This window comes from Halichoerus grypus, chromosome 10, assembly GCF_964656455.1.
Source record: "Halichoerus grypus chromosome 10, mHalGry1.hap1.1, whole genome shotgun sequence".
NCBI lineage: Eukaryota > Metazoa > Chordata > Mammalia > Carnivora > Phocidae > Halichoerus > Halichoerus grypus.
In genome coordinates this window covers 118135298-118153250 of record NC_135721.1, presented here as the reverse complement: position 1 = coordinate 118153250, position 17953 = coordinate 118135298, and the positions used below count along the sequence as shown (strand labels likewise).

General features: G+C 49.2%; 1 protein-coding gene and 1 long non-coding RNA gene across 2 annotated transcripts in view; both read left to right on the top strand.

Annotated features, from left to right (window-relative positions):
• LOC144379288 (uncharacterized) overlaps positions 1 to 17953 on the top strand; it is a 1054371-nt gene that overhangs the window by 965312 nt on the left and 71106 nt on the right. The gene's annotated exons all lie outside the window — the stretch shown is intronic.
• The window catches only part of KIAA1755 (KIAA1755 ortholog), a 41725-nt gene continuing 33099 nt past the window's right edge, over positions 9328 to 17953 (top strand). The window contains exon 1 of the mRNA XM_036101579.2: positions 9328 to 9515. Within this exon, the coding sequence (XP_035957472.2) occupies positions 9513 to 9515 (3 nt within the window). The 5' untranslated portion in view covers positions 9328 to 9512. The remainder of the gene's footprint in view (positions 9516 to 17953) is intronic.

Below are 17953 nucleotides of genomic sequence, written 5' to 3'. Positions count from 1 at the left end.
CTAATTGCTATGACGGTATTGTAGTTCCCTGGCCCTGTAAGTGGGCAGAGCTAGAGAATGTGTGCGTGTGTGTGTGTGCATGAGCGTGCATGTGCTTGCGTGCGTGCATGTCTTTTAAAGCATGAGCTCCTACTGATGTCTCCAGTTAAAACTCAGAGCCACACAGATCTTTTCTCCATTCCATATTTTTAACTTCCTTTTCCCATACTGAAGATCTGGGTTCCCAAGTCATCAATATATTTGTTCATTTCTTCAATCATGCAACACAGATAGTAGCTTCAGAATTATAATACCAACGCCTCTGTCAACTACTACTAAGTAAAGCTCAGGATTCCTATGCCATTCTCTTTATCCATGACGTGTATCCCGCTAAGGGGTCAGGACTCAGAATCTTGTGGCCAAAGTTACTTGAATTAATTATTTTTTGCGTGTGATTATACTATTTACTCGAAGTACAGTTAAGTTCATTTTTTCTCTTTGTTTTCGAGTTTAGGGTTTAGGTTTTCATATCTTTAATTTTATTTTTGGAAATGTACAGTGTTTTTGTAGTTAAAAAGTCAAAACTGTATATAACTATATCCAGAGAAATTTCCCTGCCATCTCTTTCTTCTCCATTGCATTGTGTCCAACTCCTTATGAGTGACCATTTTTTTAAAATTTTTTTTATTGTTATGTTAATCCCCATACATTACATCATTAGTTTTAGATATAGTGTTCCATGATTCATTGTTTGTGCATAACACCCAGTGCTCCATGCAGAACGTACCCTCCTCAATACCCATCACCAGGCTAACCCATCCTCCCACCCCCCTCCCCTCTAGAACCCTCAGTTTGTTTTTCAGAGTCCATCGTCTCTCATGGTTCTTCTCCCCCTCCTATTTCCCCCCCTTCATTCTTCCCCTCCTGCCACATTCTTCTTCTTCTTTTTTTCTTTCTTAACGTATATTGCATTGTTTGTTTCAGAGGTACAGATCTGAGATTCAACAGTCTTGCACAATTCACAGCGCTTACCAGAGCACATACCCTCCCCAGTGTCCATCACGCAGTCACCCCATCCCTCCCACCCCACCCCCGACTCCAGCAACCCTCAGTTTGTTTCCTGAGATTAAGAATTCCTCATATCAGTGAATGAGTGACCATTTTTTTAAAAGATTTTATTCATTCATTTGAGAGGGAGAGAGAGAGCATGAGCAGGGGGGAGAGGCAGAGGGAGAGGGAGAACCAGACCTCCCGCCGAGCCAGAAGCCGGACATGGGGCTCGATCCCAGGACCCGGAGATCATGACCCGAGCCGAAGGCAGACGATTAACCGACTGAGCCACCCAGGCACCCCATGAGTGACCATTTTCAGTAAGTTTTCGATTTATCCTTCCTGGATAAAATTTTGCATAATTAAGTAAGTAAGTACACAGATAAATAAATGGTTTTCAAAAAGTTTTTCTTAGGTGGAAAGTGAGAGTGCCTATTTGCTCAAAGCCTCACTGACATGTGTTGTCAAGCTTTTGAACTTTTGCCAATTTAATAGATGAGAGATGGCATTTCAGTGCAGTTTGATTTGCATTAAAGCTTCTCATATGTGTCAGACTCGTTTGCAAATACGTTTCCCTGGGACATGTGCTGGGCCATTTCAAGCAATCTCAATGGACTGGATCTCAGGGTTGAGCTAACCCATGGGTGATTGGTAGCTGAGGCTCCCCATCACCCCTAGGGGCAAGTGGGGTCCGCACAGAGAATTGAGCTCCTTGGTCCCCCTCTCTGGTTCCTGAAGGCCACGACCCTACTCCGAGCCCCCACCAGCCAAAGGAGCAACTGCTTCCTCGACACAAAGAAGACTCTGAGTGAGGAGGATGACTTGGTCTCTGAGAAATGCTCAAGTCTTGACCTCCTCCACAGCCCAGACGGCCAGTCAGGGCCGAGGAATGACAGAGCCAGGACCATGGGGTACAAAGGATGGAGTGGGACTCCTCCTGGAGGAAGCTGTGTTTGGAGACACAAGGCAGCCTGTCTCCCCAGGATGATTGACACAGGCTCTTGCTTACCTCTCAGCCCGAAGGCTCATTATCCGTCATCCCCTAGCTGTCTGCCTGAGTGACCCATCTAAAACTTAGATATGACTGTGGCATTACTGGATTACAACTTCTTTTGGCTTTCCAGGATGACAAAACTCAGCTGGGATCTGACTGCTCCCTTGCTTTCCCAATAGAACCTCTCTTCTTACATAACACGCCCTTTAGCCATCCATTCCCTCTATCAATCCATCCATCCATCCATCCATTTGTGTTAATTTATCTGTTGATATGTAACACATTACCTCAGCACTCAGCATCTGAAACAGCAATAAACATTTACCGTTGCACACTCTCTCTGGATTAGGCGTCCAGAAGCAGCTTAGTTGAGTGGGTTCAGCTCCAGGTCTCTCATGAGGCAGCCGTCAAGCCGTCAGCTGGGGCTATAACCATCCAAAGGCTGGACTGGGTTGGAGGGTCCACTTCCAAAGAGGCTTGCTCGCATGGCCAGCAAGTTGGTGCTGACGCTGGTAGAAGGCTTCCGTTCCTTGCCATGGGTGTTTCCATAGAGTCACTGAGTGTCCTAACAACATGGCAACTGGCTTCCACCACAGTGAGCGATCCAAGAGACAGCAAGGTGGAAGCCACATGTCTTTTATGACCTTGTCACAATAGTCACATACCATTACTTCCTCCACAGTTGATTCTTTAAAGGTGAATGTGTCCATCCAATCCACACTGAAGAGGGCTCCACCTTGGAAAGGCAGGAGTGCTAAGTATTTGTGGACATGTTCTAGAATCACCTAGCTAACATTTATTGAGCACCTACTGTGCTCCTGGCCCTCTTAGCACCTCATACAGTTCAGAGCCTCGGGAAGCATATCATCTAGATCAGGGATGCGAACTCGAATGCCCACAAGGTCCAGAAAGTGACCCAGGAAGTACAAATGAGCAAAGTGACTCAGGTGGAGACTCCGGTGAGCTGGGTACCACATACTTAAAGTGGACGATGGGAGAGGCCGCTGCCCAGAAATTTATGTGAAGCCTCCCTGTTGTTAGATGTTGACAATGGATTCAGTTTTATTCTGTTTTTTTAAACCCTGTGTTTGCCAGGTTTGGCACATACATCACCAGTTTGCAAACTGATGCAGCTATAGTGAATTTCTCAATGTACTCCCCAAACATCTATTCATTAAAAAATGCACGAGGCCCCTTTCACACTTCCCAGAAATGATTCGCCATCACCCCCCTGCACACACCGCTTCCTTGGCCTGGAATGCCTTCTCCTCTTTCTTCCCAGAGTGAACTTCTATTCCTCCTTCACAACCCAGGTGCAAATGTCTCTCCCTCTGGGAAACCTCCTCTGACCCCTCGCCTGGGGGCTGCTGCTGGCTTCCTCCTGTAGGCTGCTACCTTATCTATGTCCCCAGCTCCATCTTTGCACTCCCTTGTCTCCCTCACGAAGAGGTGAGCTCCTGAGGGAGTGAATGAAAAGACAGGGGTTGTTGAGCAGAAGGGAACAATCGCCTTGGGACGTGGGACAGGGCTTCCCGGAGGAGGTGGTCCTGGGGGGATGAACAGGACTTGCAGATAGGGGGGTCCCTTGGCAGGAGGAAGAAGATGAGCAAAATCACAGAGGCAGGGAAGCGTGGGTAGTGCCTGAGCGAGCAGAGTCCCGGCTCCTCCCTTCTTAGACTCCCCCGCCCCCAGCTGGAGAGGCTCTTGGCTGCCTGCCCAGATGGCGAGGGGCAAACTCCACAGACCCCGAGGCGCTCCAAGTAGCTGGGGGGAGTGGGATGACCCTCAGTGGCCTCTGCCATGGGGCCTTGGCTCTTGGTTTCCACTGTCCTTAGAGCTTGATCCTCTCCAGCCCTCGTGGCAGCCCCCTTGCTGGTGGGTGTCCTTGCAGCCTCTGCCTTCCTTCTACCGTCTGCTCATCCAGCAGCTAGAGGAATCTTTTGGGAAAAATAAGTCTGATTACATTACTCTCCTCTTAGTTCCCACCCATGGCTTTTTAGGGCTCTAAGGCAAAAAACTCCTCCGCCCCTTCTTGTGTCCCTGTCCCTCTCACTGTGCCTCTTTTGTGCTTCCAACTCTTCTCCTGCCACAGGACTTCTGCATATACTGTTCCTTCTGACTGTAATGTTTTTCTCTGACTTCTTTCACCAGTTCATCCTTTCTCTCTCTTCAGATCTCAGGTTAAGCCTTCAGGGGAGCCCTCCCAGACCCTTAGAATCTACTGGATTCCTTTGGTATCTGCTTTTCCTCTCTTGAACAACCATACCACGATTTGTATGATGCTTCATTATTAAGATCTGATCCCCTACTACACTGTGAGCTACACAGGGCAAGGCCTGTCTGTCATGTTCACCCTGCTACTCCCAGGACTCAACACACTGTCCCTGGCATACAGTGGGTGATCAATAAATGCATCTGCGTCTCTTGCAGGACATGACCAATGCTTGTAGCTATTGCCTCACAGCAGGCAGGGGGGAGGAGGCAAAGCAGAGATTATTGGTTCCATTGTACAGCTTAAAAAACTGAGATTTGGAAAATTTAAGTAAACCATCATGAGCCCCCAGGGTGTTAGTGGGCAGGCAGGGACTGGAACTCAGGGCCCTGCATATATATCATGAGCTCCTCTACTAGGAAACAATTTTAGGGACAGTGCAAACATGACAGGTAGGTGTCCTGGCTGGGCAGGGCGACACTGTGTGAGTCAGCCCTCTGTGGGTGGACCTCCGTGCTGTAAATCAGGACAGACAAACAAGGTACGTTTTAAGTATCAGGGGCTTTTATTCTCATAGGTTGTTTCCATTTCTGTCCCTGTGGACCAGACTGTGGGCATCCTAGGAGAGGATGGGACACTGTCTGAGGTATCTGTGTGTCCCCAGCTCTCCTCCAGTCCCATCCCAAGACCTGGTCTCAGGAAACTCATCTAAACACCACATTTTCACCTGCAAGAAGAGAAGGTCCTTGAGGGACAACACCAAGTCTTTTCCATCTTTTCTCTTCCCACTGTTCATGAACTGGGCAATGATCCCCAAAGCTTTTGTTGGCTTAGCCTGTGTCTCCATCCCTCTCCTTCTGGTTTCTTTGAAGAACTTCTCCCCCACTCCTTGCAGTCCTGGTAGAGCTACCATCATATGCTCCCATCCAGCGGTGGGCATAGAGTCTATTCTGACCAATCAGAATATCCTCATTACCCTGACCACAGTAACTGGCTAAGGAATAGACTTGGGACCCAAGCAAGGCCAATCAATGTCTCTTCCTTAGGATTAGTATATAGATGTAGGGTAAAAATGTTGTGGTGCTAGGATTGAACCTCTGACACTTACAATCAAGAGTCCTTGATAGGTAAGGTCAATTTCATCTAGGGCAGGCCATAGGTTATGTTACTGTGCTCTTCAGCCTCCCTGTTCTGGGTCTTTGCCCCCAAACTTGAAAATAATCTCTGTGTCTCCCCTTAGTCTCAGCATCCCAGAGAGGAGCATATTCCCTTCCAACCCAGACTTACACAGCTCAGTGTGGTGTGAGTTGCATCCTCTGCAACAGATGCCAAAGTCAGAGTTAGAAGTGCAAGGAACTTACTGGGAGTGATGCCCATGAGGGTGAAGGGGAGACAGGCAGAAAGAGCACGGGAGAGGCTTCAGACCATGCCACAGGTCTGACATCCATGAAAGGAAGAACGGAAGAAAGGGGGATGGGGTAGAAAGAATTTCAGACTGCGGTACAGCACTGAGAAAGTCTCAGCCCAGTGGGGAGCCCTGGCACAGAGATTGTTCACAGAAGAGGCCCACATCAGGCAGAAATGGTGACTCCTTGTGCATACTGTGCTCAGCTGGGGGCTCTTCCAGAAGCACGTGGCCTCAGGTCAAAAGCTGTATCCTGGAGGAATCCACAACTCACTGAACTTCCAGCTATGGGATCATTCTTGAAGGGAGATCTAAGTGGCACACTCCATGGCTGATCCAGCGCCTCAGTACCTACTCATTCTAGTAACAGTCCGTAGGAAATTTTAAGGCAAGATTCAAAGCCAAGCCTTCTGCCTCCAGAGTCTGTGCCTTTCTCAATGTTAATCTTCCTTATACATTAGGGACCACAAATATTAGATAAATATTGTCTTAACGCCAACTCCTATTGATTGGTAGCGGCTGCCTGGGCTCTGTGTTGAGGAGGATTCTGAAGCTGCTTCTAAGTTCTGCAGGAAGGTTCTTGATTGATTCCTGATGCCTACCATGGGTAGGAAAGCAGTGAGTGTGCATATGTGTACCAAGTATTTGCTATCCTTATAGTAGGAAGAAATAAATATTGAATGAATGAATTTGGAATCGCATGACATTTTGTTTGAATTAGGCAACTCTCTTCCCCCCAAGTGAGACTGTCTCTAGGGGGAGATGTCCTGGCACCTGGCCCTGGGAATCTCAGAGTCATAGGGACAACTGCCATCTGCTGGGGACCTCTTACATGCCAGGCACTGAGTTAGGCTCTTTCAATCATCACCTCACTGGATTCTCACAAAAGTCCCATGAGGAGAGGATTAGAGCCTCCAATTTATGCTGAGGAAATTGTGGTCCTGAAAGAGGAGGGATCTGTGCAAGGCGACCCAGCAGGTCGGTAGCAGAGACCCATTTCCACCACGCTTCCCCACTTTCTCCACTCCTCCACCATATGTAAGACCAGCGATGGGTTTCATTATTTCTCCAAATCTCGTGTAGCAAGTGGAGCATGATTCATTCAGTCAATCATTTGCCAAAGAGAGAGGAAATACATTGAACAGTCCTTGGAAAATCCTCTGGAAAGTCCCTGAGAGATGAACCAAATCCAATCCAATAGTTAAGCCTGTGTAGTTGGAGACCGATTTCACAACCATTGGCCCCTTACATAAACAACACCATTTTATGTGTCATATATTAATTCTGCTGTGTACCAGACACAGTGCAAAGCATTTTACGTTCATTGACTTATTTAATCCCCACCACAGTCCCATGAGGAAATAAGTCATATGCTGTCTTACAAACGACGGATTTGAGGTTCAGAAATGTGAACTTCCTTGAGGTCATGCACAGCATGGAGCCAAACCATAGAAGGGGGTAGGTATGTGTATGTACATTTTTGGCTGTACGTGGAGTAGTACCATGTTAGTAGAGATTATTTTTGGAAGAGCATGCATGGGAATAAAGATACAAAGGATGTTGAGAGGACCAAGGGATGGACTGTAATGAGCACCATTGTTTATAAGCTACTTCAGATCCATTCCCACACTTTAGATGACCTACTAGTCCCAATATGTTCAGTGTTATGGGACCTTGGGCGCATGACCCAACTAGAATCTCTCATTTAAGTCTTTGAATCTAGAAAAGAGTGACACATAGCTTGGGATTCATTCAGGTAGCACAGGAAGGTGGCTAATAACATAATTTCCGGAAATGGATAGCCTTGTGCAATTTCAGGCTCCACAATCAGTACGTATCCCACATTGGGCAAGATACATAACCTCTCTGTGCCTCATTTTTTCATCTGTAAAATAAGGATAATCACAGAAACTACCTCATAACTGTTACACACTTAGAGAAGTAGCAGTACATAGAAAGTTCTACTTTGGTGTGTTTTTCTGTCTTGATGTATTTCCATCAGTCTTCCAAGAGTTTGCCATTCATTCCCACAAGAAGACCCCTGGAGTATCTCATTTGGTTCCTGTGCTTTCCAGAGGATGGGCCCCCAGTCTTCTCGTTGATTCTGCGAGCTCCCAATACTCTGCTAATCCATTATTTCTCTGCTAAACTGACTCAGAGTCGGTCTGTTATCCGCAACCCCAGAACACTGGATGTCATGTCAATTCTGTCTCACTGCAAAACTGGGACTCTGCAGGCTCCAAGCTGGGATCCCCCTCAATTCCCAGTGGAATTCTTTACCTGACAACAACAAATCTGTTCTTGCTCAAATTTATGTCTGGAGTAGTGATGCCAAAAAAGACTGCCCCTGCAGGTTGGACACACTGATTTGCTTGCTTAATACATGCTGTGGAGGGAGTCTCTGGGCTATGTGGCATGGTGAAACTATTCGGGATTATTAGTCCCAAATTAACAGTGAGCAAATGGGAGGACCAAGGATATGAAGGAACTTGTTAAAAGTTATACAGCAAGATGGGGTGGTTCTTAGCTCAGGTTTTTCTCTGCTAAAAGACTGATTAACCTATGTGGGGTGGGAGGTGGGCTATAAATAAGGCTTGGGCTTTGAACTGGAACCCTCAGTACTACACTTGCCCTTTGTCAGGTCTTCACTGATTCCCAGTTTCTTTAAGCTTAATGGTACCTCAGGGCCTTTGCACACGCTGTTCCTTCTGCCTGGAACTCTGTTTCTTCCCCCATCACCCTTCCCCCACTCTTCATCTAATCCCTTCCCCTTTTTCAGGTCTAGGCTTCTCTGTCCCTTCCTAGACCACCAGCTCCAAGTTGGTCCCCCTACAGTTCCCAATGTCCACATTTGTCTGTTGCCTTAGCAGCTAGCACACTCAACCATTATTTGTTTCTGTTTATCTGTTTCTTGCCTCTCTTCCCCACTAGATTATACATTACCTGAGGGCAGAGGCTCCGACTTCTGGCTCAGTCCTTGGCACAATGTTTGGTCAATAAATGGATGAACCCCAGAGACATCCAGCCAGAAATCGTCTAGTTTCTAGTCTCCCTCCAAAGCTGAGGAACAATGGCTTGACCAAGGCCACAAAGCTCGTCATTATCTGCGAGAACAGACCAGAACTCGCGAACAGCCCCAGCCCCATCACTTCTAAGTCTTGAATTGGGCCATCCTGATGGTGGGTGGTGTAGGCTTCACAGGGGCAAGAAGTTGGGACAGATGCCTACTCTTCGCCACCCAGTCTAAGAAGCAGGTACTAGCTTCAGCAGCAGCATCAGTAGCATCATCCCCATTTTACAGATAAGGAAACTGAGGCTTAAGACACTTTGTGCCTTGCCCCATCCCACAACTGGCGAGTGGACGAGGCAGAGATTCGAACCCCGGGCTGAGGCTGAAGCGGTGCGCGCCTAGCCGTGGGTGCGGCGCCGGGGCGGGGGCCTGGCCGGGCCGTCGGTGCGGCGGGGGCGGCGGGGCGGCGGGGCCGAGGGGGGTGGGCGGAAAGGCGGCAGGCGGCCCAGCTGCTCTGGGCGGCGGCGCGGCCCGGACCGGGAGGGGGGCGCCTGCTTGTCCTCCCGCGCGGCGGGCGGGGCGCGGGCCAGGCGCCGCCACAAAGGGGCCGCCGTCGCGCCGCCCCGTCCCGCGCGGGGAGCAGCGCTCCGACCCGCCCCTGCGGCCGCCCGCGGCCCCCCGCTCGCCTCGCCCTGCCTCCAGTCTCGTCTCGCCGGCTCTGTCGGGCTCTCTCCCTGTGTCGCCGGCCTCCCCTCCCCAGCCAGCCCGCTCTGCTCGCTCCAGTGCTTGGAGGGGGCCGCTCCCCACAGACCGACCTGCGGACAGACTGATCCCGAGCCCCGGAGAGGAGCAGCCCGTCACCATGGTAACGCCTGCCAAGGCCTGGACCACCTGGCTCTGTCCCCTTTTTGTGGGGGTGTCCAGGGCGGACACCGATGTTTTATGCTATGACCCTCAGTACCTCACCGCGGGTCTGTGTTAAGTGCCTCCCACCAGGATGGGGGGGGGCGGTATGCGGGTGGGGGTGCCGGGATCCCCCTCTGGCCATGTCCTTTCTCCTCTCTGGGCGTGAAATGGATGGATAAGATTGGATGACTTGTGAACTTTGATGTCGCCCCATCCCAGGCACAGATCAGAGCTGGAACCCTAGCCCTTGGGCCTTAGATAAAACGCGGGGTGGTGTTGCGTTTTGGACTCAGGGCCAGGTATGTCCACTCCATCCACACAGGGTGTGGATGGAGATGGGGGGGTTCAAGGCCCCTCCCAGTGCCCAGTGGAGAGGAGGGAGTTGCTCACCAAAACTTGGGGTGATTTTGCCACTTTAGACTCAGGGCAGAAAAGTCAGATGTGCACCTAGTCCTGACATGAGGTGGTCTCGTGGGAACGGGGTAGGGGGAGGTAGGCCTAGGAGAGGGGGAGAAGGAGGGTGATACCTCCATACTGTGGCTTCCTCGGCTGGCCCCTTGATGAGGTTGAGATGCTCTGGGAGAGGTGTGTGTGTGTACGTGCCAGTATCTGGGAACAGGGAATGAAAGAAAAGTCTGTTTTCAGTGAATCGCAGCACAGCTCCCAACAGACCCAGGAGACCCAGGCAGATTCCCGGGAGCAATGGGGATTTGGAAAAGTGCTGTGAAGACAGGCGGAGGCTTTAACCCTTGACTGATGGGCCATGTTGAATTTGTGTGGGTTTTCACTCGGTGCAGAAGAATTCTATTTAGGTGGGTATACACCCATGCAGAGCACACCAAAGCGTGTTCCCATTGACTCACACGGCTGAACACACGTGCCCTCTGACACACACACGGCTTGCCCACCTGCTGTCCCTACCGCTAAAATATGGGCATCCACACCACAGACATATTGCAAAACCAGGCTGCTAGATCCATACACCAGCAGGACACGTATACAGCACACACTGCTGCCCAAGCTGTTTGACAGAAATCTTCGTAAGCTCGTGGTTCTTCGGCTCTCAGTCACAGGCAAGGCTCTGTGCCCGGCCATTTACATGCAGGAGCTCGTGTAACTCACACCAGCCCTAAAAACAGACCTGCTGGTATCTCCACCCCACAGATGGGGACCTGAGGCTCTGGGAGCTTCAGTGGCTGCCCAAGGTCACCCGACCAGGAAGTGGGAAATAGGACAGCCTGAATTCTGAACAGCTTTCAGCTGTCCTGGCCACCCCAGAACCACACCTGCACCAAGTAGTGTTTGCTAAACCTTCACCAGTTTTGGACCTAACTCAGTTATTACTTTCAGAATCCAGAAACTCCTTGCTGAACGCCAGACCCTCAGATCAAGAGTCAGGCCCTGGGTGGCTCCCGAAAAGGTTGAGCAACTCTTTCCTAAATAGGCATGATGGACAGGTTTTCTCCCACTTTTGTCACCTGCCCACCTCTCTGGCCCCACCTCGGTACTTGAGCCACTCTGACCTTGGTTCAGAACTTCTTATCTTTCATGTTCCCTCCTGCCACAGGGCCTTTGCATATGCTGTTCCTGCTGGGTGGTACCCCTTCACCTGAAGAATTCCTATCCATCCTGTAAATCTCCACCCAAGTATCACGTCCTCAGGAAAGCCTTTCCCAGTTTCCCTGGCTCCCACTCTAGCCATGTATCTTTCCTTCATGGCTCCATCACAGTTGTTCTTTTCCCGGGATGATTTGATTTAAGGCTACCTCGTGCTCTGGGACAGCCCAGTGTCAGAGCGTCTTATGACAAAGGGGCTTTGGGCTTATCCGGTTTCACATTCCCGAACTTTTAGTTCTATCGTAACAATCTTTGCATGTTCACTTACTGGATAAGGTATTATGAAGAAAGAACAAAATCAAAATTACTCTTTGCTTAATATTTTTCTTTTAATCAACTTACCTTATACATTTAAACATACATTTAAATAAGACAGTTTATATCACCACCATGAAAAATCAGTATCCATTGTCATAAACACAAGGTAACTGTAAAAATGTATACAATGAAGGCAAATTTGTGTTAGTAAATTCTGGCTCGATGAGGTTGGCTCTGGATGATTCCAAGACGGAGGACTGCTTTCTTTTTGTTAAAAGTAGTAATCACTGAGTGTCTGAGAGGTGTTTTAAGATATCCTGGCACTGAACTGAGACTTTCTCTTTGGTGTTCTCAGGAGGACCAAGCGAGTTGGGGTAACTTTCTGTGATCTCACATCGAGTTCATGTCCTCCCCAATTCATCTTGTGGGTCATCCAAGCTTTGAGAAAAGCTGGTTGAATCCAATTTATTCAACATTGCCAAAGTACCTACTTTGTGGTACTCCCCCAAGGCACCCACTATGTGCCCGGCCCCGTGTAAGGACCTGAGTGTGAGAAGAGTAAGCCCTGGTCCCTGCCCTGGGGGCTTCGAGTGCCTACTCGCTGCATTTCCAGGCTGGGTGATAGGCAATGGGAGTCTCTCTTTCTGCCTGGAAGCATATGTGTTGTGAAAAGCGAAGAGATGTGGGTTGAGCGGGGCTCTGAAGGGTGGAAAGGAGCTCACCCAGTCCAGGGAGGGGGCACACACGAGCTCAGGCAGTGCTTCTCAAAGTGGGGCACCCGCCGTGGGTCCTGGGTAGGGAGACTTTAGATGAATATTTTTATTTACAGTTTTTCATCTTAGTGAGTGGTAGGAAGTGATTTAGGCAGCACAAGCACATGATGATAAATAAAAATCCATGGATTTAAGTTGGAAATGAATTGACAAATGAATTGACAAGAAGACAAATGTGAAGTAAATAATAATCAATGTCGAGTAAAATAAATTAGGAGGTATGAACAGCAAGAAAAACTCATGCGTGTGGCACATGGGTGATTGGGAAGTCCTGGGCTAAGAGTGTCAAGTGTGTTAGAGGATGCAGGACAGGTACGCTGCTGTGGACTGATGGCCACTAGGGGCAGGCTGAGGTGCTAAGGCAGTGGAGAGCCACTCAAGGTTGTTGAGCAGTGGAGGGTCACAGTCGCGTCTGCGTGTTAAAAGGCCATTGTGGTGGCCAGAGGAGAGCCAGGCCTGGGGAAAGGGGCAGAAGAGCTGGTGGTGATGGGCCATGTTCATACCACAGCCCTACCATTTACTGGTGATAGATCCTTGGGCTCAGTTTCTTAACCTGTAAAATGGGAATAAAAATACCCATCCCATAGAATTGTTGGGAAGATGATATAAAATAATGTTAATAAAATAATGAGAAGCACTTAGGATAAAGCCTGATACAGAAGCTTGCTCAAGAAGAAGCTCTAGTTATAATTGCTATTATTATCATTATGTGTTTTGGGTGGGTGATGGTGAGCCCCAGGGCAAAAGGGGCAGGGAGAGAAAAGAACAAACACAAAACTAAGCCCCGGACAGGTGAAGTGACTTGCTCAATGTCGCACAGATGACACATGACTGAGCTGGACTTGAATGTGGGTCTTCTAACACCCACTTGCTTTTTAGTTCACTGCATCTGGGCTGTTTTTCCAGTTTCTGAAAGGTTCTTTTTTCTTTCTTTCTTTCTCTTTTTTTTTATAAGGAGCCAATTCTCACTCATGCTTCCACCCACACAAAAATAAAAAGGATTTAAAGCAGCAGAAGTTTTAGTTGGACACGAGCAACAACTTCCTGGCAGCCAGGGCAACAGAACACTGCTTTTAGAATTTCCAGCCTGGAGAAGTTCAAGAGGAAGTTCCCAGGTAGCTGAACCTGGCGGTCCCAAGCTGATATCCACTGGGCTATATCTGGCTCTCAGATGTGTGTGGTTTGGTTAACCTTTAGAACATGGGGAGGCTTTACTAAAATATCAGCAAATCCAGCAATGTTGGGCGAAGGCAACACTGGGCTGGAGCTGATGAGGTGGGACATGTGCCCCAGGCCCCACTACTCCCTATTGCCTCCCCGACACTGAGGCTGATTGTTAGGGGCCACTCACCAAGGGGCTAGAGGGGTTATTTTCTCACACTTCTGTATTCCATGTCACCTTTCAGTCCCCTGTGGGCATTTGTGTCTGTGGCTGGTGGTGTAGATTTTTCCTGGGCTGAGTTTCATCGTGGATGAAACAGATCTTTTTAAACTTTCCCTTCAATTGAGGATTAACTGATCCCATTTAGAAACCATGTCCCAGCTCCACACCTTCCTGCACCTGATTGTACCTTGAATTCTAGAATGGCCCTGCTGGAAGCACCCTTAGAGATAGACAGATAAGCCCAACACCCCCATTTTACAGATGGGGAAATTGAGGCCACGGTCACCCTGTGAGTCAAGGGTGGAATCTCACCTTCCCTAAGCGTCCCTACCACAGAGGAGAGCAGGGGATGACGGCAGCCCCGGGACACTGCCTACCTCAGTTTCTCGCAGCCCTCTCTCTTCCCAAGCTAGGAGGCGCTGATGCTAAGTGATGCTCAAAGCTTTGCCTGGTGGAGCAAATGGATAAATCTGGGCCTTTAAGAAGAGTTCGGCACACATCTCAGAAAGCCCAGCTAACAACATCTGGTGAGCCCATTTAAAAAAGGGAACAGGCCTTAAAAACACACACAATCGCACTTTTATTTTCCCCCTTGATTATAAAAGCTACACAGGCTGGTTACAGAATGGTCGGAAAATCCAGCAAACTATGAAGAAAAGGAAAACGGTGACTTATGAGGCCCCTGCCCCTCACGGCGCTCGGGGGGTGAGGGCAGTTAACACTTTCTTCCAAGACCTCTTAGCTTACGCACATTTTTGCGCAGTGGAGATTACACTGTCTGGGAATTTTTTCTTTTAGCAACTTCCAATAGTCAGAAGAGTTGTTCCCTTTGGGGTGAGGGAGTTGCCTGGCGGGGAGCCTCTTTCCGGGGTGGTGGAAATCTTGTATGTTGATCTGGGCAGTGGTCACGGGGATAGGCACATAGGTAAAAACCCATCAACCTGTGTATTTTACTTCATAAAATAATAATGGAAGCTCAGTGCAAAACGCTGACACCGAAGTGCAGAAACCTCCCGCCCCCACCCCTTCCCACTCCCGTGCCCAGAGGGAACCGCTGGGGACAGACACTTTTCTGTCAGCACCGTAGCAGTTTCCTCGGGTCCATCCAGAAGGCCCATGAGCATCGTCCAGGCTCCAGCCCAGCAGTGGGGTCTGCGGGGGTCCCCCTCGGGGGCTCCTTCTCTGCTGCTGGAGAGGGGCTGGAGGGCTGCAGACCGGCTTTGGCTGGTCTCGCCTTCTCCCTTTTCAGCTTCACGCTGGCTCTTGCAAGGAACGGTTAAAGACCCAGCCTGGCTGTGCTCACTGGGGAGGAATGGAAACACGTCGATTAAGTTTCACGGAAATCATTTTGAGGGGCCCGTGTCTGGCCAGCGGTGTTTGGGTTCCTGAGGGCCCAGGCTGGGCTGCCCGATTGGTTTGGAGTGGAGAGGGGCCAGCTTTCCTTCCTGCAGGCTCCTGGGCTCCCACACTGTGTGCTCACCCCCATACTTGGACAGCTTATGAACCCCTGGGGTAAGAGCTTGGAGTCCCATTAACTCGGAACATTCTTGTTTTTTACTGGCTGCCCCTTAAATCATTAGAGTGTGCAGCCAGTGAGCCCATTTGTGAAAGCCAAAGGCATCCCATCTGTGAGCTTTAGTCTGCGAGAAGTAAACAGCTTGAAACACTGCAGGCCAGGCGGCTGGGAAGGCCACCCTGAAGGCTGGTGGCTGCTGCTGGCCCCAAGGCGGGCAAGGCACCAGGGGGCAGGGGAAGACGGCGGGCCTGACTGGCCAAGACTGGGTTGGATCGTGGCTCCGTCTTTCTCCTCCTCTCAGCAATCTTGGACAAGATGAGCTTCAGCTTCTTTATCTGTAGGGCGGGATGTTTCTTCTCTGCCCCAGGACCATTGTGTGGCTAAGCAAGAGAATGTGAGTGAGCACAGGGCCTGGTGTATAGCAGGTGCCTGGAAGCTGTTGTTATTCTTGGGGTGACAGCAGTGGGTTCAGGAAGGGGGGTCAGGAAGGGCACATGGCTTCACACAGAGGTGTGGACTCTAGCTTTGTCGGACAGGAGGAGTAAAAACAAAAACAAAAAAATCATAAAAAAGGCAGCAGAAACTTACCCTTTTCTCAGGACCTCCGCATGCATCATCTCCCTGCATCTGCAGAAGAATCATCTGAGCAAGATAGGATAGGCTCTAGATTCCCCGTTTACAGATGGGTAAACTGAGGCACATCAAGGCAGAGATGCCCCGAGGTTGGCATGCAGACCACAGTCAGGACACAGGCTGTCACAGGCTAGAGCTAAGTAACACAGAGTCATGTGGTGGGCGACTCAGGCCCTTTGCACTTCCCTCTGATATTCTGGGGACCCCCAGAGAAAACCCCCCTCTCACAATAAGATGTCTTCACCACCTTTCTAATGCATGGCAAGCTTGCTTTGGAAGACAGAAAGAGAAACTTGATGAGCCTTTAGGAGGTGACCAGATGTCCTAGAACTTATGTGTTTGTTCTCATTGCTTACTTATAGAACTAAAACAGTAAGAATGAAATATATTTTATATAATAAGTGTGTATTTAGCATATAGTTATATATTGCATTATTTATAGAAATATGTACTAATGTAAGGTCTCTCCTGTAGCTATAATAATAAATGTATATGATAAATATAAATATATTTATATAAATAAAATAATACAAAAACCGCCCAATGCATCATTGGTTTATCTTTGAAGTTCCATTCCATTTGTGCCAGTTGATGCTGATTTTCCCCATAAAGCGATGACGTAATAATAACCATAGTAATGGCCACGAGCATAGCAGTGATAGCTGTTGCTGAATTGAGCACCTACTAAGTGCTGGTCCTGTGCAGAGACCCTCCGTGTCTTATCTCATTCCGTCTCGCTCAACTGTTTAAGGCACGTACAACCACAAATTCCAGTTTTCCCAGTAAGGAAATTGAAGCAGAGAGAGCTAAGCAACTTGCCAGGTCACATAAGCACTTACCACTTGGTAAGAGCAGGGATTTGAACTCAGGCAGTCTGGTTGCATTCTCATGACCAGTATGGTGGCCTAGAGTCTCCATTTAAAATGCAATTATATAAGTATTTTTGGTGAGTGATTTGGGGGGGAAAAAAAGCAGTACAAATGGTACTTGGATATGCTAAAATTCATGAAGATGCCAGCAAATGATTAAATTTCCAAAAAGCAAAACGAAACAAACCTAGCCCAACTCAACGTGCACACAAGGAAAGGCCCAGAGAGGGAAGGCATCTACTCAAGGTGGCACAGTGTTGTGGAACCCGGGAAAGCAAGTGTCCCAGGAGAGGCGGGGTGGAGTGGGGAGGGCTGGGAAGGGGTGCTGGCTTCATTGATTTAGTGTGTCTGTGTGTTCACAGGTGTCAGTCAGGGTCCTCTAACTCTGGGTTTCCATTCCCACTGCTGTCCTCAAGATGGCGTGGGTAGGGGAAAACTCTCAGGGTTTGGCCTTGTTTTGGAGGGGAAGAGCATTAGAAGAGGTGGCCAGGCCAGATGAGCCTTTCCCTGTTCTGCCAACTTGAAGACGCCCCTCTCCCTGTCCCTGACCTTGCTTGGCACCTCAATGTGAAAGTAGCCCTTCCTGGGCATGCACACTTTTGACATCAAGAACTTGCGGTACATCATCCCTACCACGTTTACGTTATGACAGTGGTGAGACCCTCCTTCCTTCAGAATGGGGGTTGTAGACATACATTCCTTCCACATCTAGTGATGGGGGCCCTACCCTGTGCCCAGTGCTGTGTGGGTGCGGGGGCAGAGTGGTGACCCTGACATTGGTCCAGTGACCCTGGGCTAGTGTCCCCTGTGTTACAGCCTCCTGGCACTGGACTCTTGCTGGGATGGAGAAGTGCCATATTCCTCCTCCTCAAAGCCCGTGTTTTATCTCCCTGTCTGAAGGGACCTCATTTGTAAAAATGATTTTTCTGCCCCAAATAAGCTCCGTTTACTCTGGATTCTAGTTTATTCTCATCTTGCTTTACATCCCTCAGTGACAGATGGACCCAGAGCTTGCAAGCAGTCTGGGCCAACCAGAATGGCTTCCATTAGGCATTTTAAGAGTGGAAAATCATAACCCATGGGTTCTATTACTACACCGGACTGGAAACCTCTGGTCTTGTCCAAAATGTTTTACAGATGGAAAAACCTGTGGTTCAGAGAGGGACGTTTTGTTTGTCCTTCCTTGGCATTTACTGAGCACCTGTTTTGGCCCAGGCCCCGTGCCAGGAACAGGAGACCCCGGAGGAAGAGGAGCTGATGCCCCCCGCTGTGGCAGTTCCCGTGCTGCTGAAACACATGGTCCCAGACTTCGTAGCTTAACGCAGCATCCAGTTACTATCTTGCAGT